The following is a 24,709-nucleotide window of genomic DNA, read 5'->3' as shown; positions in this document are numbered from 1 at the left end:
CTTCCCGAACACAGTTTGGGAAACCCTGAACTAGAATCATTCAAAAGCAACCCCTGACCAACCAAGAAGATGAAATAGTCCACAGACATTATTTTTCCCAAACTCCGGAGAATGTTCATTTTATTTCTAGAAGGAAATACATTTGAACGAACAGTCTATCATAGTAGTGGCAATTGCACATATCTCCCTAGATATTTTTCTTATTTTTTCATTTGCCAGTTGCAGTGCCTTTTCTATGCACACAGGAAAGCATCCAGAGAGAATGTAGAATCACCAGTAAACATAGGTCTGAGGCTTTGGCCTTCGCCTTCTATAGCTGCTTATATTTGGATGAAGAGCTTAACCCTTGGGTGCAGCGTACAGGTGGAGGGGGCCAGGCCTCCGACGGCTACTTGGGCTGCTCACTGCTGTTTCCAGGCTCCTCTCTTTTACATTTAATACCCAAGAAACCGAGTATTTTCATCAGCAAAAAATCGGCAATCTCTCCTTCCTCCGACAGCTGAAGAGGGAAAAAGAACCATGTGATGTACATAGAACCATCCTCTTTGGAGGCTTCTCTTTCTTTCTAAGGGGAAACTATGGTATTATTGTCCCGTTAGGTCTCTGCCAAAGTCACTTCGGTATTTAGTCAACTTTGTGTTGGAAGTCCCCTTCTTCTGCGAATCCCAAGGGTGTGTGTTCCTACCTTTATGCCGAGGAGGTTCCTTCTTCCCTTGTGATGAGAATGATAAAATTCCCTCTATCACCCCCAGCAGAGGCTCTTAGGAATGTATGTGCAAAGACCCTTGTGCATTGCTGCTGGGAAGGTGAAACAGTGCAGCCGCTTTGGGAAATGGTTTGCTGGCTTCTCAAAATTTAAACCAGTTACCATATGACTGGTTGAAATACATTGCTAGGCCTAAGAAGGAGCTGCTTCTGCCTGGCATATGCCATGACCACAAACCAAAACTCACAGAACTTTTGGTGTCCCTGTAAATGCTCCCCCGCCCAGAATATCAGGTCAGCCAGTCCCCAAACACCAAGCCACCTCTGGGCTCTATACTTCTTTTCTGTCTCACCCCAAACAAGGTTGACTGTGTGGCCCAGCCAATCAGATATATATATATTTTTAGTTTTTCTCTTCCTTGTTCTTTGTTATTTCTCCTGTAAAAGCTTTCTGCCTTCTCCCCAATTTGTACTTCTCTGAATGGAGACTGTCCGCTTCATGAAGTGTTAAAGTTTGTATCGCCTAAGTTTTCTGCTTTAATCATTTTTTAAGAGGTTCTCAGCCTCGGCTGTATTTTAAAATCACATGGGAAGATTTCAAAAATACCAGTGTTTGACTCATTCATCCAGGGATTCTGTGTTTATTGGTCCCAGTGCAGCAGCAGCAGCTGTCCCAAAAGCCCCCATGTGATTCTAATGTACAAGTGGGGTTGAGAATCACTGGGATTGTGAGCAGAGTGCCGCCTTGGGAATCAGGAGACCCGATTCTAGTCTGCCTTTCATTTACTTGTAATCTCAGGGAAGCAGTTTCCTCCTTCTGGACCTGTTTCCCCTCCCATGAAACGGGGGCTTTGGGTGACAGTGGTCTCTCAAATACCCATAATGTCTAATGCTGCTCGATCTCTTCCTAGTTCAAGGTCAGTGACTGTTGAGGAATAGACCAAAGAGATTCACCTGATCATATTTTTGCTCCTCATTGAAGGCCACCAGGATGACAGAGATAAATAGATTCAGCACCACAAATGTCATGAAAATGATGCAAGACCCAATCAGGAAAGAGCCAAGCACTGGGCTATAGTCCAGGACCTGTGGGGGAAGAAAGCAAGACTCATCCCCAGGAGTCCTGTGACCTAGTGGCCACTTCCCCTGGGCACCCTCAGAGGAAAAACTGGTTCCCAGATGAGGCAGGGCCTGGAACCAGGAAGGTCTACTTCTGCCTGGCAGCTGAGAAAATGGGCAGTGTTCTCAAGAGCTGCTGGGAGAAAGGACAGCACCCCTTACTCCCTACTGCCACCATTTCCAAATATGGCTACCATTTCTGGCTAGGGCCAGGAACATTCTAGAGACCAGCATAGCCCTCTCCCGAATAGCCAGTGCCTGATGTTCTCCTATAAGCAGGTATTCCCAGGGTGAGCTATGGGCCCTAGTATGGGACTATCTGTCTAGGGGAAAGGGAACAATTTTATTTGTCCAGAGTTGTCCTGTGCTTGTCTGGCCAGGGACTCAAGGGATAACATCCACCCAGGAGGAGGCATTTGAGGAGGGTGCTTTTTCTTTCTCATAAAGGCTTGGTGTAGATGACAGTGCCTGTGTCCCCCACCCCCAACCCACCACACCCCATTACCTCCTCATAGTTAAAGATTCCTAGCTGAAGGCTGATCATCGTTTCTGCTGCATCAAAGAGAGTTTTGTAGGAACGGAGTTTCCAACCAAATATTAAGTTTGACTGTTATGGAAAGAGTCCTCGTGAACACAGAAAGAAACCAAGTGACCTCCCCACCCGACCCCCAATGCCTGTTGTTTGACAGTGAAGTCAGTGTTCTGGGTCAGCCATATCCTTGGCCTAGCTGTACCCCTACGACCAGTTCCTACAAGGGCCTGCAAGTGGGTGTGTGTACATACCCAGTTCTGTAAGGGATGAGTATGCATTCCTGGGGCTCAGGCATCACCCACTAGGCCACTGTTATGTTCACTCAGATGGCTGCTCTAGGACTCCACGATGAAACTGGGCTCCTTTAGGCCCCAACCTTTTTGCTCTTGGGGAGTTGGGTTGCATAACAAAACCGAACCCAGGTTTCTGCCTGGGCCTTACCCCCGCCACACACCATATTTCCTCCTCCCCTTCCCCCCAGTGATTTCCACTACTGTGTCAGAGAAACCCAGCACTCCCTTGGCTCTGAGTTGGTGACTTCTGGTCCCAGAGGACACTGCAGTATCCCCAGCTCCTGCACTGCGGATGGAGGACTGAATAAATCCATGTGAACTGAAGGGTCAGGCGGAGTATTTTTGATAAAACCAGACTCCAGCTTTTCAGCATATACCGTCCATCACTGCATCAACACACCTCACCCATTTCTCAGGGTGAGAGAGGAAGATGGAGTAGGATCAGAGACTAGGGAGTCAGGGTTGAGGTAATAGGGACAGAAAAAGGATGAGGAATAGGGAGAGGGTTAGAGAGGCAGTGGAGAACACCACTGGGTGGTCAGGGATGATGGAATGTGAGACTGGATGGGGCCAAGGTGAGAACTGGGAGAAGAGTTGGGGTAGAAAGTGGGTCAGGATTGGGTGAAGGGTCAGAGAGTGGGGGCCCTGGTATTATGGGGAATGTGGACTTGGAGAGGTTGGGGGCATATATAGATGTAGATCAAAATGTGGCAGAGGGTCTTTGTTTCTCACATTGACTGAAAATGAAAGAGTGGATAGGGCAACATTGTTTTCATTCACAAAAGAGATTTGATTGCCAAAAACCTCTCACTGTCAAGGGACTGAATGAAACGATTTTTGGCACCATTAAGTTCATGCCTCATGTGTGAGGCATCAAGCAGTGACATAGTCTGCAGATGTGCCTGTCCTTACTTCCTCATCTCTGCGCAAGTCATCTCCACATCCCCCAACACAGAGGGAATGTTCTGTGCATGTCTGAGCAGTTGGGATGTCAGGAGACCTGGCACATCCAGACAGGGTCTAGATACAGAAAGGAATTCTTTGTTGGAGGTAGTTAGCCATTTCAGTCTTAGAGATTATACCTCCTCACTCTTACCCATCTGAGGTCTCTAGCCTTTTTCATTTGGGGTGGCCAGTTTATGAGCTCCCAGCTGAAAAGCCCTGGACTCAGAAGCCCCACCATCTCCCTTAGGTACCAAAGTCTTCTCAATCCTAACCCTCAACCCCCACCCCTGAGAAGTCTTTGCTTCCAAGGAGACCAGCCCTGAAGGTTTTACTGAAGGAACCACTCACCGCAGTGGAGTAAGCCAGAAGCATGATAAGGATGACAATGATGAAGCCTGAAATGTCCCCCCAAGCCCTTCGCAGGGCTGAAGTGATCATGTTCATTTTGGGGTTCAACCTGAGCAGATGCCAAAGCTTCACTGTGGACAGCAGTACCAGGAAGGCAATGATGTAGCCAAGGGCAGCATCAGCCGCTGCTGTCTCACCAAAACTGATCCCCCTGTGGGACCAAAAGAGGAGACTAGGTCTCAGAGACTATGAGAAGCTCAGCCCAGGAGGCAGGATTAGATTTAACATGATCTCAGAGGCCACCACTGCCCACAATAGGTCTGAGAGGATTGAACTGGTCCAATTTCCCCAGCTAGGTAATGATGAGCTGGTGATGATGATGGGGGGGATGATGGTTATGATATGGATACGATAGTGATGGTAGAGATGATGATGGGGATGATGGTGAGGATGATGCCTATGATAGGGATGCTGATGTCGATGGTAGTCATGGGACCATAACCTAGCATTTTTGGTTAATGGCTGCAGAGCTATGGAAGAATAACAAAGGAGGAATCCTCCCAGTGTCACGAAGGTGTAAGTGAGGGCATTCTGTGAGCCTCCCCTCCTGGTTTGGGGTCCATGGTTTAGATGCCATGTCCTCCCTCACACTTTCTGAGTGTGTGCCTGCCCTCCCTTGCATTTGAAGGAAGGATGGAACTACCTTTCAGTTTCTTTGCTAAATTAGGACATGTTGAACCTCAACTGCATTATCTCAATTGACCTTCAAGATCGCTGGGTGAGGTAGGTATTGCTGTCTCCGTTCTACAGATAAGGATGAAGGATTGGCTCAAGGTCACAGAGCTAGTGACATAACTAGTGGCAGAAGGATGAGAGTTGGAATCCAGGCATGTCTGATTTCACCCTGCTCTTCTTTCCCTCTCTTCCTGTATTTGCACTTTTAATTCAGCCTTAATATCCGTGTATCATTAACATGACATAGAACCAAGGGTGCCTGAGCAGCTCAGTAAGCTAAGCATCCCACTCTTGATCTCAGCTCAGCTCTGATCTCAGGGTTGTGTGTTCAAGCCCTGTGTTGGGCTCCACACTGAGCATGGAACCTACTTAAGAAAAAAAAAAAGTAAAATGGAGTAGACCTATATCTGGTGACAAGGAGGGAGAACAGGAAAAGGATTTCCTTTTCCTTCGGTGCCTGTGGTTCTGGGGCACACCACTTTGAAGAATGAAGAGGTAGACCAGACAAAGAGTGGTGGGCAGCAAAGCAAAGTTTCCTGAGCAATAGTAAAGTAATAATACAAAGCTCCTGAAGAGGGAGGGGACCTGAGGGCTTGCCATGCGAGTTTCTAAATCTAAAGGTCCTTATGGGCTTGCTGTGTTGTTTTAATCTGATAAACCCTCCATGCATTTGTCATTCATTCAGGTTTTTGTCATCCATCAGTGGGAAAGGGTGGAGGGCTCTTTTCAGGGTGGTGTAAAATGCTTTTAAGGCTGGTTTCCTCTTGGGGAGGGGGGCTCTTGTGCCTGCCAGCCTTTCTTCCAACTATCCTTCATCATTATGGAACAAAATTATATGATCTCAAGTTTGTAAAAAGCATTTAATATAAATTTATCATGACTGAATGAAAGCTACTCTTCTACCTAACCTCCTGCCTTCTAGAATCTTCCTTCCCTTTGAACAGACTGGGGCTGCTGGTGTGGATGGTCGATTCCTCCTCTGGCTCCTGCAGCACCTTTTCCCTGCCTCTCTTAACATGTCTAACCCTCTCTTGTGCCATTTAGAGCTCAGTGAAGATTTGTGAGCTAAATGAGCTAGGCTAGGGTGTAAGTTAGGAATACAGAGTTTAAATTACAGGCCCTGCATTTCCATTTCCAAATTGTGACCTTGGACAGACCTCCTTTCTGAGCCTCAGTCTCCTTACCTGAAGAAAAAAAAAGGAATGTTCATAATTCTGTCTTTTAGAAGTTTTGGGAAGATTAAAGTGATAAGATAATGCTTTTAAAGTGTTTTTATAACAGAGTACAGCATCCAACAATAAATAAACGTTTTCCATATCAATAAAATCAGTGGATGAGTCAAGAAACAAAATGGTTTGAAGTAAGGATTGGGATCCTATAGACACAAAAGCTAGGTTTTGGGTTTTTGTTTTGTTTTCTTTTGTTTTAGATTTTAAGAAATCTCTACACCCAACATAGGATTCAAACTCATGATCTTGAGATTAAGAGTCACATGTTCTACTGACTTAGCCAGCCAGGTACTCCTTAAGGATTTTATTTTTAAGTAATCTTAAAATTACTTTGTAAGCATGAGGCTCGAATTTACATCCCCAAGATCAAGAACTGCATGGTCTACTGACTGAGCCCCTCTCATAAGCTATGTTTACATTACTTCTCTGCCACCTTTTAGCTCTGTGGCTTGGAAGTTAGCTCTTTGAGCTTCAATTTTTTTCTTCCTCTCTCTCTCTCTTTTTTTTCAAAGATTTTATTTATTTATCTGTCAGAGAGAAACAGCACAATCTAGGGAGCAGCAGACAGAGGGAGAAGCAGACTCCCTGCTGAGCAAGGAGCCGGATGCAGGACTGTATCCCTGGATCCTGGGATCGTGACCTGAGCTAAAGGCAGATGCTTAAATGACTGAGCCACCCAGGCATCCCTTCAATTTCTTTATTTGTAAAATGGAGTAGTGTTAATGTAAGCAGAAAGAGTTACGGGTCCCCAGAAACAGAAAGACCTAGCTTTCTTGACAATGGGAAGTCATTTTAGGCCCCCAGCCATCTTGTGAATGAATGTAAGAATAAAACAGCCATTATCAGGCCAGGAGATGGTCTGATCATATCAGGGACAGTCAGCCTGAAACAAAAGCAAGATTGACTTGATGTGCATTCTTGAGTTCTCTTTGCAGGATCTAAACCTCCTTGAGTACTCAGATACCAGACCGACTAAAGCCAGGGAATTGATAATGCTGACCTTTGCCAGCCGAGTGACTTTGATCTGGACTCAATTACCCTAAGATGACTTCTGCCCCAATGCTGTGGTGTATTTCCCATCATGCCTGCAAGCCCCTTCTGAATATGCATTCACCTTTACCTAAGAACTTCACCAGTTTTGTTGTTTGAGGAGGCACTGCTTTGGAAAAGATCCTTGGTGTTCTCCTTCACTTGTTGCAAGTACAATTCTCCCTTTTCCTACTGTTTTGGCTTGGTGGTGTGTTTTGGCTCAACACCCACCAAGAGGCAAACCCACGTTCAAGTAGTAACAACATGTACCATTGTGGGTTCTCCTGAGCATCTGTCTCTTGCCTAGCAGAGTGGACACTTTGTAAATGGTAGCAGATGTAGGCAGAACTGGTATGCTGCTACATCTTCTGGGCAGGGACCTTCACAGGGTGTCACATGGTCTTATGTTTTGGTAAGATTTTCCAAAGTAAGATACTGTTCTATTTTGTCTTCAAGAGCTTTCTCAACTACAGATGTGTTAGGCCCCAAACCTGAATCTAAGTGGTAGCTATAGTTATGTTTTTCAAGAGTGACCCTGATCCTTTGAGGATCAACAAGATTTCAAAAGCCACACCACCACCCGCAGGCCCGCCCCCTGCCACAACCCTGGGGCCAGCCGCAGAGCTGGAGGAAACAGGTCTAATATGGGAGTGGGCCCCAGGCAGAGCCACTTACTCCTCCCCAGGGCTCCGGTAGTGCTGGATGTCTCGTTCTGCCAGGATGGCCCTCTTCACAAACATCGCCAGGGCACTCCAGCTGGCCAGGATGATGGTTAGCTCCAGAAGATTCCACTTGCTATAGAAATAGCACCACCTCTGTTTCCTCATGAGCTTGCCCTGGGAGAGGAGCTGGAGGTTCTACCGCATGCTGTAGTCGGAACTGTGCCTCCCCACCCCTTCCACCATGGCTCTCCAAAGCACCCAGGATGACCCTCCAGCAGGGGCCTACAGTATCCTGGAGAGGCTTCTCAATAAAGAAGCCCCAGAGTGCCTGGGGCCTCTCCCCAACCTTGTGCACAGACCTCCTCTGCTTTCAGCACCAGCTTGGGCTGTAGAATTTGGGGGCACATAAGAGTAACAGCATCTAACAAGAAATGTAATGATCTCTGATTGAAAAAAAAACTGGGGAATGGGAAAGAGCCACCCACTCTTTCATAGAGCATTTACTTTAGAAAATTTGTAATTGTGAAATCTTTCTCTGCCCCTTTGAGACGTACGTCAGTCTTCTTGAAAGTTGAACTAGCCTCAGGAATGTTTTTCTAAAGGACCTGGGAGCTTTCTCTTTGAAGGGTGAACATGAAGGAAGGTAGTACCCTTCATTTGCAGTTTCTCTGGGAGGGTAGGAACCAAGTGGTAGGCACCTGGTTCCTGGTTGCACAATTACCTCCTAGTGTGAACATGTACATTTATTTTTCCTTTTGATAAAGGCAGTTAGCAAACACAAGTGGCTATCCCAATTACTAGCTGAATTTAGGGTGGACTAGTGGGACAGATAATGCCATGAATCCTCTTGAGGATTCATTACTGTTTATCTTAAGGATGAATGTGTAATGGATCCCATTTGCTCTGCAGTATGCAAAGGTGAGACTCCTTTCTGTCTTTGGAATTTCTTATCGGATTGCCTGGGATGCACATCACAGTTTAGTGTCATGCTTATTCAATAAGAAAAGTTGTTTTCTTGGGAGAAGTTAGGAGTTATTGTTTAACAGGTACAATTTCAGTTCTGTAAGAGGAAAAAAATTTCTGGAGACAGGTGGTAGTGATGGTTGCATGACAATGTGAATGTACGCAACGTCACTGAGCTGTACATTTAAAGATGTTGCGGGTGGTAACTTCTATGTTATATATATTTATCTACCACAATTAAAAATGAGTAGTTTTGGGGCACCTGGGTGGCTTAGTGGGTTAAGCCTCTGCCTTCGGCTCAGGTGATGATCTCGGGGTCCAGGGATCGAGCCCCGCGTCAGACTCTCTGCTCAACAGGGAGCCTGCTTCCTCCTTTCTCTCTGCCTGCCTCTCTGCGCACTTGTGATCTCTGTCAAATAAGTAAATAAAAATCTTTTAAAAAGTTTTAAAAAATGGGCAATTTTGTTAAAGTAGTTTTGTTTTTTTTTTTCCTACCTTTGTGGAGAGGTTTTCTAGATTGGTAGGAGACTTTGTTTTAATCATCTTTCCCCATCAGGTGTCACACGTCAAAAGTATTATGTTGTGCAAGTTCCAAGTCTCCTGCTTTTCCCTCCCACTAAAGAGAATCTTCCACGGTCTGTTACATTTCCCTCTTCCTCCCTACTCTTCAGGAGAACTGATTTGTGTTTGGCTGCTAAGAAGCTAAAGTTTACCTCCATTAAAAAGGGACGAGGGAGGGTAAGATTTTAAGAACTGCTTAAGTGGCATTTTTGAGAAAGATTTAAGGGCTTTGGAGATAAGTGTTGTGCTGCCCCTGCAGGCAGAGGGTGAGGGCAACCCAGAGTGTTAGGAGCGACCTCGGGTGTGTGGTGGGGTGGGGACTGGATGGGCCTCCTTTGATGTTCTTAGGTTGTTATTTGATGACTGTTCCCTGTTGGGTTTGCATTGGTGATGCCCAGAGGCCCCGTGGGATCCAGGTTTATAAGTCTGAGGTGCGACAGAGGTGTTGAGTGTCAGGTTCAGTGAGCTGACTCTCTGGATTCAATTTTGGCCTTGAATAAATTCCTTAATGAATAAATTCCTTCAGCTTCCTACTCTGTGAAGTGGAGCCAATAGAACCTTTCTCCTGGTATTTTTTTTAAGATTTTATTTATTTATTTGACACAGAGAGAGAGATCACGAGTAGGCAGAGAGATGGGGGAAGCAGGTTCCCCTCTGAGCAGAGAGCCCTATGCCGGCCTCCATCTGAGGACCCTGAGATCATGACCTGAACCAAAGGCAGAGGCTTAACCAACTGAGCCACCCAGGCTCCCTCTCCTGGTATTAAAGGTTCTTCACACAATGTCTTTCACATGGTAAACTCTCAAAGCACCGGCCTTACTTTAAAGTGGTTGTTTTGACTGTTGAGCAGGGAATGGGGATGCCCTTTCAAGATGTCTGATTTGCATTTTTGGTGGGGCAGGGGCATATATCGAGCTTGGAATGAGTTCCCAGCTTCCTCAAACTTCCATCATTATCAACATCTGCACCTTCATTTTGCAACATGGTGGTATTTAAAGGTAGCAAAGGAGATTTTTTCTCCTAATTCCCAGAGACCACAGGTGAACTACCGGCTACCTTTGATGTTTTTGAAAGGTCTCAGTTCTTCTCCCTTCCCCACTCAGGAAGGATCACCCTCTGAGTCTCAGTTCCTGAGAGGTCCTGAAAGCTGGTCCCTGAGCTGGGTCAGCCCTCAGGACTGCAGAAGGACCAAAAGGGTGCCATGGCAAACAGGTTAGCAGAACACGCCCCTCTCCCTTCTTCAGGCCTCATTCCGGGGGAGGTCCATGAGAGGGACAGGCACGCTGCTGCCTCCATCCAAAGGAGCTGTCATCTACCCCTTACCTGCACAACCATGTAGTAGAGGAGGAACAGGAGGTAGATGGCTTCTGCTGCTACCACGAAGGGGTGCCAGCCGTCAGTGAAGGGGTACAGGCGCAGGCTCTGCAGGTTCACATGTGTAAGGAAGGTTCCTGGGAAGCAAAACATGTTCTGTTCACGCCTGGTCACCCGCCCACTCAGAGCCACCACTTCTGACTGGAAGGCATCGGTGACATGATGCAAGCTCAGGCCCTTCTGAGGGCTGGCGAGGGCAGAAGAGAAGATAATATCCTTCAGACCCACAGACCCAAGGGACTGGACACATAGTGGATGTCAAAGGCAATGAACATATTAGAGGGGTTGCAGGAAGCTTAGCTGCAAGAGTCGCTCCCTATCTTCTGCCTCTGGTATCAGCCATTTGTGCCCTCGGTCACCTCCAGCCAAAGCACACCATCCCACTGAACATTCATTTTCTCCAGGCTGGCTCACTTAAAGCTGGTTCACCTAAAGAGAGTTTGCTGAAGATCAATTCATCTATTGACCAGTATTCCTGAAATTCAGCCTTCTTTTGAATCATCTTTCATCCATTTGTGTGTCTTGTATTTTTTGGGGATTATTATAATGATATTTTGTAATGATTAAAAAAAAAACAGTTTGATTGATAAAGCTACTGCCTCTGAAGACAAAGCCAACCCTGAGAATGTCAGAATGGAGAGACACAAACAACCTGAGTCCTTGCCGATATCAGTGGACTGCTTGAACCAACCAGACCTGAGACCCATTCCTCATTTCTCATTTGTAGAAACACATAATTTAATCAGATGTGTTTGGGGACAGGCTGTTTAATTGGTCCTTTTGAGCCACAAAGGTGGCAAAAAGAAGTAGGAGAACACGAGGATACAAATAATACTCCCCCCAACAAAAGGATTTGAAATAAGCACTTCATAGTGGCCAGAGATCATGGAAGTTGAAGGTCTTTTACTTTTCACTTTACACGGTTCTGAAATTTAAAAAACTACAGATATGTATTTGTTTTACTAAAAATGTTATTTGGTACTAAAAATGGCTTAATTTTTAAAGGAAAGATGGTTGAATTTTAGGAAAATCGTTTATTAGCTGAGGAAGTTTTGGGACAGTGTTTTCAATAGATTATGATAGCTTTAAAAGAGGTGGAAGGCGGGAAATGGAAAGAAAGAAATGGAACAGAACACAAAATATCAGAGTATACTGCATGTAGTGAAGGAAAATATTTTTGAAGCTTTTGTCTCAGTTATGTATATTTGTATGTGAGTGTATTGGAAAATAATGTAAAATGTACTTTGTCCTGTAGGTTGAGTTACAAGTTGTAAAATGTTTTTTTAGGTGAAATTATCTGTTACCAGGTCACCCCTTCTCCAGTCTTTCACTGCCAGCCCCCCAGCCCGCCTTCCCCAGAGTAGGGAGCTGAAGACGATGAGCTGTCTTCAGACTCCCACCTTGGTTCCCTCAGGGTATCTTGGTTGACGGGCCAGAGGGAAGCGGAGGCAACTAGTAATAAGGCTGGAGCAGCCCTGGAACCTGACATTTGGATGCCCAGGAAGAACAAAGACCCATCCCCGAGTCTCCCAAACAACCACTGGCCCCAGAACTCTGGCCCTGGGGCAGCAAGGGCCAGCCTGGTCAGGTGCCCTGGCCCAGAGGGAGGGGTGTCTGTCTTCTAGAACACTATAGATGGGATCACAGGTGAGGCTGCTCACCCAGGGCGCTTGTCTCCAGGGTCAGAGTGATGATGCAGAACAGGTTAACGTTGGCATTGTAGACGGTGAACTCCACAAAAACAGCTCTGGTCAGTCTGTCCAGCCAGGTGTTGTCAAAGAGGTACTGGAGAATTCTGTAGGAAAAGGACTGTTTAGGGACATCTCCAATTACAGTGGCTGCCTGCCCCTCTGCCCAGGAAGGAGGCCAGGGCTTCCTGTAGAAATTTCTCCCTCTGCCTCTGCTCCATCCCTTGGGCCCTAGGGTGTTGGGGTTCCTCCTGGGAGTGATCAGTTTCCCACCAATGGTGCAGTGTCTTGGCACCCATGGTCTCCTGGGCGGTAGAGAAAAGGTCCTATAAATGTGGTCCTCATAGTGCCAGATTCCACATCATCTGGAAACTCAGTAAAAATACAGATTCTCAGCCCCCATCCCAGATCTTTGGAAACAAATTCCTTTGGGGGATCTGTGCTTTTCAGATCTGTGTTCTGATGAACCTTCCAGGTGAGTGTGACACTTTTTAAAGTTTGAGAATCACCCATGTGAGAGGAACCACATAGAAAATCAGGGGCTTAGGCAAGCAGACTCAGTTTCCTTATCTACAGTGGTGTTAACACCAGTGCTTCGGGAACATTGTGAAGAGAAAATGCAATAGTGTGTCATTTGTCTGTGTGTAATAGTGACAGCTGTTGTTACTGGCATTAATAGTGATGGGCCTGTTCTAAAATATGCCCTGTGCCCACTGGGTCTGTGTCCTGCTTCGTGTTTAGAAGAGAGAACATCAGTTGTTGCAAGTGGCAGGACACTTCTTACATGGAAACTGACAATTCCTGTCTTGTCCTGAATCCCAGGGGGACCCCTGCCAGTTGTTCTCTTTAGGGTTTTGTTACCCGTGTTCCTCGAGAAGACTGAGGTGCACATGGGTTCGCTGACTTGCCTGGGGCCACACAGCTAACAGGAGCAGTGCCAGGCTTTCACACTTAGGGCTCTCTAACTCTGGAGTGCGCTGGGAGAGGCGGTCTGCGTAGGCTCTGGATGTCCCTGCTCAACCATGTTGGGTATTCCAGGAATGCAAGGTCCTGGCGCGGCTTTACCCAAGCCATTTCTTAAGGCTGTGTTTGTAGTGAGCAACCTCGAGGGATACGGTAATGTCCTTCGGCAAAGAGCAGGCTTGCTTCTGTCACTATAGAAACAGTGAATGCTCCAAACTCAGGGTTCTTCCTAGCTACTGTAATTCACTGCACATAAAAGCATGATTCTTGGCTAAGATTAAGAGCCTTAGCCACTTCCTACCTGCCTCGTGGTAGATGACTTTGTGTGGCAGACCTCCACATCCCTACACTGGCTCTAGCAGAGGCCACCAGACTCAGCCCACCAGGCCGAGAGTGCTGGAGAGGGACTCTGAGATTGCAGTTTCCAGGGACCCGGAAATACAATCTGAATACTTCTGCGTCCCCCAGTTCCTCCCTACAATGACATGAGTGAGCTTTGCTGCTCCTGTTAATAAGACCCAGACCCTAGGAAATGGCTTTCCTTGGGTATACGTGAGTCAAGTGAGTCTTACCTTGATGCACTTTTGCGATCAGTCCCCAAGGGGACCACATAACCTCCTCCCCGGTACACAGTGAGTTTGCCCCAAATGGGATACCCTCGGCGTTGGCTCTGGCTCTGGTACTGCCAAGCCTGGGAAAAGCCACTGCTGTTATTGGGTATGGAGGCATTCCAGCCTTCCCCATAGTCTGACAGGTCTTCAATATCCAGGGAATATGGTGCATGGCATCCATCGAGAGAAGCCTGCAGCTGTGGGGCAAGAGGGCAAGAGCTTTTCTGGACCCTCACTTGGCGAATCTGGGCACTGCCCACCAGCTTAGAGTTCCCATCCGTGATAAAACCTGAAGATGAAAAACAGGTGGGTCAGCCTAGCCATCAAAATTGTCTTAGTGCATCCTGGTCTGGATGTTAACATGAACTTCAGTGTACCCAGTGTAAAAACAGTCAAGAGTAAGTAGTTCATGGCCAATCACAGGCTATATTCATCACCATCTTCCACGCTTAGGTGTGGTCTACTTCCTGCATAACTTAACTCTTGAGGAATGGTACCCCCACCACCTAGTCATCGACTTGGAGACCCTTTGTGCCCTTTCTCTGAATGCCCACATCCTAATGGTCAGCAAGGCTCATCAACTCTCCCTCTTCACTGTTGTCTGCACCAAGCTCATTTCTCCATTCACCCCTTCCTCTCATGCCTCCCTCAGCCCCATTGTTTCTAGCATCCTAACTACTCTCTATTCCAACTTCCACATCACTCTAGAATGATCCTTCTTAAGTGCAAATTTGATTGTGTTACTCCCTCCCGGAGAAACTATCAATGCCTTCTCATTTCCTTAAGCATAAAATAGAACTTCTGTGACCCTTGATGATCTGACCCCTGTTTCTCTTTTGCTTTTCATTTAACTGGTCCTCAACGCATACCTTACACTGCAGCCACACTCAGTGCTTTGTAATTCCAGGGATGTGCTGTGGTACTTCAGGCTTGCCTTTCCCCCTGTTTTCTCTTGCACCCGGTATACTGTTTCTGCCTAGCTGATTCATGCTCATGTATCTCTCACTTAACGTGTCCTCCACTCTGCATCAGGGAAGGTTTAGGGCCCCTCTCTTGTGTGCACAAAGCCTTCTGAGGGTCTCTTTTTCAAAGCATATGGTCCTGTGGTTGTTGGCTCTCTGTGAGGCTGATGGTGATGGTAACCCACTCCTGTTCCTAGAAAGCAGTCTGCACAAAGGGGCTGACGTGTTCTGGGGTGAGGGGAAATTACCTGGGTAATAACTGTATAGGTTGCTCAGGAGGGTGGTGTTGGCCCACATGAAGAACTCTCTGAAGCTTAACACAGCTGAAAAGCCTTGGGTGAAGCTGTGCTCAAGGTGTCTGTTGAAGTGGTAGGTGCTGGGGTCCCTCTGCCCATAGGCGACCAGCAGCAGCATCCACAGGAAGCCCAGGTATGCTGAAAGTGGAGGCGTAGCCCCTGGTCAGGCAGGGTCCCCAAATCCCACCGAGTGCAAGGCAGGAAACGGAATGGCATACTCAGAATAGTTGAGGTCTTGTAGACCAGCTTCTTGCCCCCTAGTGACAGTGGAACCAATCCTTAGACAGTGGGAAGGAGTTAAGTCCACAGATATGAGCTCTGCTTTACTCTCCTCATCTGTGAAATGGGGATAATAATTCTGTTTCATAGGGTTGTAATGAGGGAGTCAATGAATTAATGTTTATTAAGCCCTTAAAAATAGGGCCTGCCCAGAGTTCATGCTATATAAACATTTCTTAAAAAGAATCTTCTGAAAATAGGGCTCTGCCATGTTACAACGCTGAGGATAGAGCAATGAAAATGACAGTTGAGTTCCGTGCGCTCGCAGAGCTCACCTGTGGACAGGTGAGTGTGATGTAAGGGCCCCTTACATATAAAGATTTAGGGTAGGAAGCCAGCCATCAGAATGTGGGGGGTGCAGAGCATTACCCAGAATCTCTGGGTTCAGAGCCTGGGAATATGCATCCCAGCAACCCCTCCCTGGGATGAACTGGGGCTCTGCCCACACCTCTAGGCTCTCTTCATTCTGTAACATGCTGCTACTCCTATGCAAGCTCCTCTGCTCTCTGCATTTGTCTGGCTGTATGTGCTCAACCACTGGGAAGGCAGGGCAGGAGCGCTGCAGGGTCCATGTCCTCCCTGAGAGCAGCCCTCACCAGTGACCTGTGTGACAACCCGGAGGTGTGTACTATAGACCCCCACAGAGGTCCCCAGCAGGACTGAGCTCCAGTTCTCACACGGAACCCACTCATCACCACACCTTCTTTCACCTCCCTTCTCTTCTATACTTTTCCTTTTCTCTACCAGTGTCTCCCAGGATCACCTCTCAAAGCCACTACTTGTACCCCAATCTGCTTATGGGAGAACCCAGACTAAGATACACAGTGATGTTTGAAAGCTCGTGGTCAGCAGGCGTGGGGAGTCTTTCCGAAGTCATAGTCTTTGGGCTGAGAATTAAAGAATAAGGAATTAGCCGAAAGAGAAGATGGGGAGAAGAGGAGACACATTCCAAGCAGATTAGATTAGCCTGGGCAAAGGCCTGGGGTCCAGAGAGTGAAGGAGTCCCAGGAGCAGAAGAACATGGTGCGACCAGAGCTCAGAGCACACGGGGCTGCAAGAGGTGACCCAGGGTGGGCAGAGCCACAGCAGGGAGTTTGGATTTTATCCTAAGGGCCATATGGGACCACCAAGGGATTTTAAGTATAGGGGAAAAGCTGGGGCAAGATAGTGTGGGTCTGTCAAAGATTATACTGTTGTCTGTTGAAGTCAGTGCTGACAACCAGTGAGTGAGGAGACTGCTGTCGGTGACCTTGGTTGCCTACCCAAGATTTCTCTGATGAAGGCAAATGCCTTCTGTTCCTTGAGATGGGTGGTTTTCATCTTCTCAACGTCAGTGGCCAAAGGCGGCTGGTAAATGTCCTTTCTGCTGCATCGTCGTGCTCGGAACAAGGCAGAGGGGTCTGTGAAAGCAAGGACATGAGGACTGTCCCCCAAAAGGCAGTGGAACCAGCCTCAACTTTTTTTTTTTTTTTTTTTTTTTTTTTTTTTTTTTTTTTTTTTTTTAAAGATTTTATTTATTTATTTGACAGAGATCACAAGTAGGCAGAGAGGCAGGCAGAGAGAGAGAGAGAGAGAGAGAGAGGAGGAAACAGGCTTCTGCTGAGCAGAGAGCCCGATGCGGGGCTCGATCCCAGGACCCTGGGATCATGACCTGAGCGGAAGGCAGAGGCTTTAACCCACTGAGCCACCCAGGCGCCCCAAACCAGCCTCAACTTTTGCAACCAGGAGCCTCCTGTCTTCACCAGGAACAGGATCCACCATTCCTACTCCTCAGGAGCCATTTCCCAATGCTGCCCTCCACACCTCTGCCCCTGCCATCCCTATGCTCAAAATTCTGACCCTACTCCAGCTGGAGGATTCTCCTCATACTGAAAGCACAACACCCTCCCCTCCCTGTGCTCCTGAACCCTAAGACAGAGCCCAGTGTTCCCGAAACTGTAATGGATGGAAGAAGGAGGGTCACTAATATTTCAAAGTCCTGTCATGTCTAAGTATCTTCTTTTTTAAGCCACTTTATTGAACTATAGTTTTCATAAATTTTCCCACTGGACGTCTACAATACAATGATTTCAGTACATTTATAGAGTCGAGCAACCATCACCTTAACCCAGTTTTAGAACATTTTCATCAACCCAGAAAGTTCCCTCACGTCCCCATGAAGTCAGTCCCCACTCCCAGTCTGTTCTACCCTTAGCCTCATTAATCTGCTTTCTGTCTCTATAGAATTTTTTTTGTGGATATTACATATAAATGGAATCCTACAGTGCATCGTTTCTTGTGTCTGGCTTCTTTCACTTAGCATAACGGTTTGGAGTCCATCCATGTTGTTGTGTAAGTATTTAGTTCCTTTTTTGGGATGGGTACACTCCTGTCCATGCATTCACATCTAGATTGTTACTAGTGTTGGCTATTAGGAATAATGCTGCTACGAACATTCACATACAGGTGATTTGGGTAAATTCCTAGAAGCAGCAGTTGGCTATTTTAGATGAACCTGCTCTGAACATGTATATACAAGTTTTTGCATGCAAATAAGTCTTCATGTCTCTGGGATAAATGCCCAAGAATGCAATTGCTACAGCATATGGTGAGTCCATTTTTACTTTTGAAAGAAACTGCCAAACTTTTCCAGAGTGACGGCATCCATCCCCACCAGCAGTGTGTGAATGCTCCAGTTTCTCTGCATCCTTGTCAGCATTTTTTACTTTGTTTTACTTGTAGCCGTTCTGACAGGGGCATATTGCCCCAAATGTCTTTTGAATCCATGCCTTTCATTCCACCCCCAGTGCCAGGACATGTCACCTCTTGTCTGGACCTTTCCAGTAGTCTTTTCCCCACTGGTACTTTTGACCCAGTACTTTTGGTTTCCTAAGAGCAGCCACAGTGATCGTTCTCAAATCACAAGATAGATCATGCCTCTCTCCTCTGCAGCACTCCGGAATCCCAGCACCCACCCGGGTGCTATAAGGCTCTGCTCCCCACCCACCTCTTGCTCCTCATTTTGAACCATTCTGCCCCCAATTCCCCTTGCTTGGTCCACACTGTCTGTAATCACTGTAAAATGACAAGCTCTGTTGCACCTCAGGGCCTTTGCAAGGGCCCAATGTGCATTCCCTCCCTTCTCCAGGCGCCAGGAGCCAACATAGGTACTACTTCAGCAGAGAGGCCTGCGTTCTCCTGGGCGCTCCCTGAGTTCTCACACTTTGCGCTTGTGTTGTTTACTTGTCTAACGTGTGTCTCCCTGTGGGCTGTGCTTTCCAAGGGCAACCTGCTCCATTCCGCAATGCGTTGCCAGGGATGAGAGCAGGGATTGGCTTCATATGGTCAAGAGGGAACATTTGCCGAATTAGGAGGATGGTTGCACAACTCTACAAATTTACTGAAATCAATGAGTTACACACTCACAATGAGTGGGTTTTATGTAAATCATGGTCCTAAGCCATCGAACTGCCTGGCACACAGCAAGTACTCCCTGAGTGGCTGCCAAAAGAATGACTGAATGAATATTTAATTGTTCTCAAAGCTGGCGTCTCTTGGGACAAAAATTACTCTTTGGTCTTGGGAAGATTTTAATGGACCTTTTGGATCCTCAAAGCCAAAACAAAACAAGCTCAAACCCTATCCTAGAGTGGAAGAATACCAGCCCATGAGGAGGAAACCACACTATGTAATAATATCAGTACAATAACATAGGTATGTCTTTTGTTTATTCCTGTTGTATTTTCCCCAAAAGTCAGAATCTCTCTCTACACTGCTGGAGTGTTGACTCTGTTCTGTTCGCTTGTTTTGTGATTATCTTATTGGAGGCATTCTCAGGAGGTTAGGCTGTGAAATGAGAAACCAGGCTGCGGGACAGGGGGCTGCTCAGTAGCCTCCTCCAGCAGGGGTCAGCATGGCTCTGTTCTACTAAAACTTCATTTATGGAAACTTCGTTTATGGAAAGTGGGCTAGATTGGACCTCACGGCTGCGGTTTGCAGACCCTTGTCCTGGAACTCTGTAGCCCACCTGCAAGCATCTTGGTTTTGGTTTTCATTCTAAAGACCAGGGCCCTGAGCCGAGGAGGAGAAAGCTGCTTGCTTGGGATTACACAGAGAATGACGCCCGTGCAAAGTGCAGCCCCCGAGGGGCCTCTTCTGGCCAAGGGGTGGTGCTTTGGTGCCAGAGACAAAGGCTGAGGTAGAGAAGGAGCAAGGTTGCTCTAGAGAGTTTTGGATGGTTTGGGGGTGCTTCCCCAATCAGGGGTGAAGGAATGATGGGGCAAAAAAGTCAGCAGCCGGGCTTTGTAGGGCCGTCTCATCTTCATCAGGTTCTAGGCCCTGCCTCTACCTATGCACCATTACCTGGGCCAGATAGACGTCCTGGGAGGGAGGCCACCGGCTCCTCATCTTCTACTCTCTTCAAGACCAGTGCAAAGAAGGCAGCAAAGCCCAGCACCTGAAAAACACCCACTGTGAGCCCCAGGCCTGGGTTGGACACTGTCAACTCCTTATCAGAGAGGGGTCAGCATCAAGGCCACATCTGTGTCCTGGGCACAGAAGCCATGCTTTGAGGAAGTAAGGTGGGAACCAGGCCATCCTGTGCCAAGAGGGGATGTGGCTGTGAAGGGAGAGGGCCAGAGCCTCTGGCGGCCAAGCTGAGCTCCCCCTGCTTCTCCTACCAGTGCTTTTCCACCAGCACTTTCCCACCTGCACTCCCCTGCTGATAGAGGGGCCACTATCTCTAGCGCTGAATTACTTGTCTCTCCCCTCCCTCCGCTCCTCCCCCTTTCTTCATTCCATCCATGCCTTCACCTCTGCACCAACAGTGCACAGGCTTAGTAGGATTCTGGGCTTTTGTTGGGAACAAAATGGCTCACGACTCCGTTCTTACTATTCTCAGACTAGATTGGAGGAGATGTTGGGAGTTGTTTAAATCTTCTGATAAAGGCTATTCAGGACAGAACTGGGGACTATCAGGTAAAATGGGGGTTAGGGATTTGGAGAGTCTCATGGGCGTAAAGATTCACTGTAAATGTCCCTTCCTTTCTGCAGCCCCGCACCCGCACCCCAACACACAGTATATTCCTACCACCTGACTCTTTCCTGGGGGAGCCTTGGCTCCAAATTCCAGGCTGGGGCTCAGTATTTCTCCAACTCTAACAGTAACTTTACATTTCAGAAATAGGAGTGTGTCTTCCAAATGACACACAGGTTTAATGATTTGGTGTTTTTTTTTTTTGTTGTTGTTGTTGTTTTTGTTTTTCTGAAGGTAAAGTTCCTCTAAATTGCTGGCCTATCTCACAATTAAAAGGATCTTTAGAATTGAGGAAATATGGTATTACTTGAGGAATTGTGGAATATATATATTATAATTATATGTATATAATTATATATTATAGAATATAATATAGAATTGAGGAAAATATGGTATTAATTAGGGAAATATGGTATATACATGTAACCTAGGGCAAGATATTTGTGACCTTCCCTTCCTAGCCTCTTGTTATTTATAGAACAGAGGCAAGGACCCTCCTGAGGGTGATTCTGAGGCTGACCTGCCACATCTTGATAAGCCACTCCGCCTGGCCTAGAGTCTCTGTCCCAGAGCCACTGTCCCAGAACTTGGATTATCATAGTGATTAAGTTCATTATAATTCCCCACCTACTACCAGCACCACCTCTCCAGCAAGGTGCTGTGTAGGTTTGTAATGAATAGACAAAGAACGGCTGAGCCTAAGGACAGGGCAGCCTGACCTTCAGGGGCTGGGTGACAAACACGCTCTCCACGAAGGAGACAGCCATGGAGATGAGCCACTTCAGGGAGCTGGCCCGCCCGTAGTGCAGGCCGTAGAGCATGGTGAAGAAGGCTGCCACGCCGCTGGTGGCTGCCACCAGGAGCCAGCCCACCACGACGAACCACCAGGGCAGGCCGCGAGGACGCTTGCTCGCCATCGGGAAGCTGAAATGCAGGGTGGGTGTGATCAGAGTAGCACCTGCCAAGCTCAAATTCAAATCCCACTTTACCCTCACCAGCTGTGTGACTGTGGCCAAGCTCCTTGACCTCTCAGATTCTGTACCTCGTACCCACCTCAAAGGCCTATTCTGTATTTATCTGGCATCTCATACCCACCTCCGTGTCTGGTACCCACCTCGAAGGGCAGTTTTAATAACTTGGTGTTTTGGGTTTTTTTCTGAGGGGAAATTTCCTGTAAATTGCTGGCTTATCTCACTTTTTTTTCGCCCATGTTCCACATATTCTATTTTTTTAATTTTAAAATTTTCTTATAAACTTATAATGTATTATTAGTCACAGAGGTACAGGTCTGTGAATCGCCAGGTTTACACACTTCACAGCATTCACCATAGCACATACCCTCCCCAATGTCCATAACCCCACCCCTCTCTCCCTACCCCCCTCCGCCATCCCCCCTCAATTTGTTTTGTGACATTAAGAGTCTCTTATGGTTTGTCAGAAATGATCCCTGAAAGTATAGTCTTTGGCCTACTTCACTTTAAAAGGATCTTTAGAATTGGGGAAATGTATTATTCATATTATACATATGATCTGGGTGAACATCCTTCCAAGGTGGCCTGGGTATGGTCTCCCTGGGGCCATGGCCCCCCCAACACTGGGGGGCAGGTGCCCACTCAGCACCAGGGGAGAGGATTACCTGGTGTATGCTGGGGGTGTGGTGCCCAGTTGTCCCCCCAGACAGCCCTTCAGCATCTGCAGCTGGCTGAGGGCCCGGGCGTGGCTCTGGCTCTGGGGGAAGCCACAGGGCCCCACGAGCTGAAGCGCTTGCTCCATGTGCTCCAGCTGAAGGTAGAGACACTGCTTGTAGGCATTGTCCTTCTGAGGGTCACTTGGGCCCACCTCTGGCATCGGGCATCGCATTTGTTCTGGAGGACAGGGGACAGAGAGCATTAGCTGGTGCTGAATGCCAGAGCAGACGGCCTGCCATAAAAACAACGTTAGTAACAGCTTTTGGTACTGAACACTTACTATGCACCATGGCATGAGAGATCTAGAAAGATGGGGAAAGGTACCAGGCTCCCATGGCCAGTTAGGATTCATATGTTCCTCTTTCACCTTTTATCAAGGGCATTCTCAGAATTTCCTTACACATCGACAGAAGAGAACAGAGTATGTATCTATCACCTGCTGCCGCAAGCACCAACCTTTTCCCAATGTTGTTTTGTCTCTGCCCCCTCCCCCGACTTTCTTCTTTTTCTGGAATACCTTAGAGCAAATCCTAGATATGGTATTAGCTCATCAGCAAATATTATTTTAAAGATTTTTATTATTGTCAGAGAACACACAAACAGGGAGAATGGCAGGCAGAGGGAGAAACAGGCTCTCCGCTGAGCGAGGAGCCCAATGGTGGGACTCAATCCCAGGGATCATGACCCGAGCTGAAGGCAGACAGACACTTAACCTTCTGAGCCACGAAGGCATCCCAACAAATATATTATTATTTTAATATACACAAGATTTGCTTGGTGCCAAAGATAGTGTTAGTCTTAATCTTTTGCTTTCAACATTTTATTATGAAAACCGTTAAACTTAAAGAAGTAGAGTAATGAGATGAACCTGCACACACACTTATGACCAGTTGTGTTTCCCTGGCACCCAGCCTACTCTTTCCACGTGGGTGATTTTGAAGCAAATTCCAAGGCCCAGGTCATGTCACTAAATATTTTAATTTTAATATGCTTCTGGAGGATATAGGGGCTCTTGTAAAAATTAAAACCATGATGTCATTATCAGCATTTAAAATGAGTAACAATAATCCCTTAATAGCATGAAATACCCAGTAAGAGGTCAAGTTTCCCCCAGAATATCTCATGAGTGTTTTCATACAGTTGGTTTGTTCAAATTTCGGCTTCCTAAAAAGTTTTAAAACAAACAAAGTTGTTTTTTGTTTTAAATTACTCATTGCAAGAAAAAAACCCTGAACATTTCCACTATTCCTGATGCCTTCTAGGGGAAGCTTGGGCTTGGCCTCTCCAGGCAGAACCAGGCCTGGGAGTCTGGCCCTGAGCTGGGAGGCTGGAGCCCCGGGGCAAATTCTCCCAGAGCAGTCAGTGTCCAGGCTGATTGGACGGTGTTTGCAAGAGGAATGTGAAGCCAGATGTGGGAGGTGGCAGGAGAGAGCACTCTCACCCCACGACCCCTCTGCAGTCACCAGTGAGACGTGAAGGAGTGGGAAGGTAACCAGCACTGTGGAGAAGCGTGCAGCTGGGCTCGGGTTAGAGGACAGTAAAGGTCTGGGACAACATCCGCTCTGCCTCCCTCTGACTCAGGCCTCCTCCCTTCCTCTCCTCGCTGAAGCCACAGCTGCAAGTTCTGACATCAACAGCCTTCATGCTGCAAGCCCTCTGGCAATGTTTCTGGAAGATACCATCACTCCTAATCAATTGTAACACCGCTTACTGAATACCTGCTTTGTACCAGGCTGGGTCTAAGTTTTCCTGTGTCTTATGACCTCATTCAGTCCTCAGAATGAGCCAAGAGGCATAGTGGATCAATACTCCCATTTTACAGAGGAGGAAGCTGAGTCATAGACTGAGCACCTTGTTCAAAGTTGCACAGCTACTGTTGCAGCAGGGAGAGCCCTAGGGTCTGGCTGATTCAAGAGTCCCTGTCTAAGGCCTCTGCTATGAACACCAAAGTCCCCAAACTCAAGGCCAGGAGTCCAGCGCAGGCATCAGCAGAACTCCTGCAAGACAGCCTTCATGGGCAGCCCAAGTCCAACTGTCTGGGACAAATCCTCCAGGGTGGCTGGATCATGGAGGTCAAGATGGGGCTGACCACGGGGTCAGCATGAGCCAGGCCAATAAGGATATGGGATCTTGTTTTGAGGGCACTGACTCTCAACATTAAGTGTGCTCAGAAGTCACCTGAGTGACTAGTTAAAACTGCAGATCCCAGCCTCAGCCCCAGAAATGTAATTCACTGTATCAGAGGTGTGGCCAAGAGTTTATGAATTCAAATTTCCCATTCTGTAGACCCCATGTCTGTGTTCTAAACAAGGTTTAGACAGTGATCAGCCTGGTGTGTTAAAAAATGGCAGCAATTCTTAACCCACACCAGCCATTATGACAGCCACTGGCCCCATTAATTGATTGAAATTAAGATGAGAACTTCAGTTTTTCAGTCACACCAGCCGCATTTCAAGTGCTCAGGAGCTACATGGGGCCTGTGGGTGTCATACTGCAGTGCAGAGATGCAGAGCATTTCCAGCACTGTGGGCAGCTGTGTTGGACAGCCTGGTCTGAACACTGGTGGCATTGATGTAGGTGCAAGATGGACAGGAAAGAAATGATGGTACTAAGTTCTAGCTGAACTGTTTCAAAAAGCTCCAAGTTTGAGACCTGCTGTCTCTCTGCCAAACAGAACAAGTGTTAAAAGGGTGTTAAAGACACACTTGTACCA

The 24,709-nt window shown here is 47.2% G+C and overlaps 1 protein-coding gene and 1 long non-coding RNA gene across 2 annotated transcripts in view; one reads left to right on the top strand and one right to left on the bottom strand.

The window, feature by feature from the left end:
• The window catches only part of LOC123930478, a 33,584-nt gene that overhangs the window by 5,953 nt on the left and 2,922 nt on the right, over positions 1–24,709 (top strand). The gene's annotated exons all lie outside the window — the stretch shown is intronic.
• PKD1L2 (polycystin 1 like 2) overlaps positions 187–24,709 on the bottom strand; it is a 95,916-nt gene continuing 71,393 nt past the window's right edge. Inside the window, exons 31-43 of the mRNA XM_045986708.1 lie at positions 21,945–22,173; positions 21,028–21,232; positions 19,636–19,729; positions 16,557–16,694; positions 14,968–15,153; positions 13,719–14,046; positions 12,157–12,290; positions 10,445–10,572; positions 7,611–7,771; positions 3,943–4,153; positions 2,330–2,431; positions 1,660–1,791; positions 187–499 (exon numbers count right to left, since the gene is read on the bottom strand). Coding sequence (XP_045842664.1) covers positions 389–499; positions 1,660–1,791; positions 2,330–2,431; positions 3,943–4,153; positions 7,611–7,771; positions 10,445–10,572; positions 12,157–12,290; positions 13,719–14,046; positions 14,968–15,153; positions 16,557–16,694; positions 19,636–19,729; positions 21,028–21,232; positions 21,945–22,173 — 2,159 coding nt within the window. The 3' untranslated portion in view covers positions 187–388. The remainder of the gene's footprint in view (positions 500–1,659; positions 1,792–2,329; positions 2,432–3,942; positions 4,154–7,610; positions 7,772–10,444; positions 10,573–12,156; positions 12,291–13,718; positions 14,047–14,967; positions 15,154–16,556; positions 16,695–19,635; positions 19,730–21,027; positions 21,233–21,944; positions 22,174–24,709) is intronic.

This window comes from Meles meles, chromosome 19 (genome assembly GCF_922984935.1).
Source record: "Meles meles chromosome 19, mMelMel3.1 paternal haplotype, whole genome shotgun sequence".
Taxonomy (NCBI): domain Eukaryota; kingdom Metazoa; phylum Chordata; class Mammalia; order Carnivora; family Mustelidae; genus Meles; species Meles meles.
This window is presented reverse-complemented; position numbering and strand designations above follow the sequence as displayed.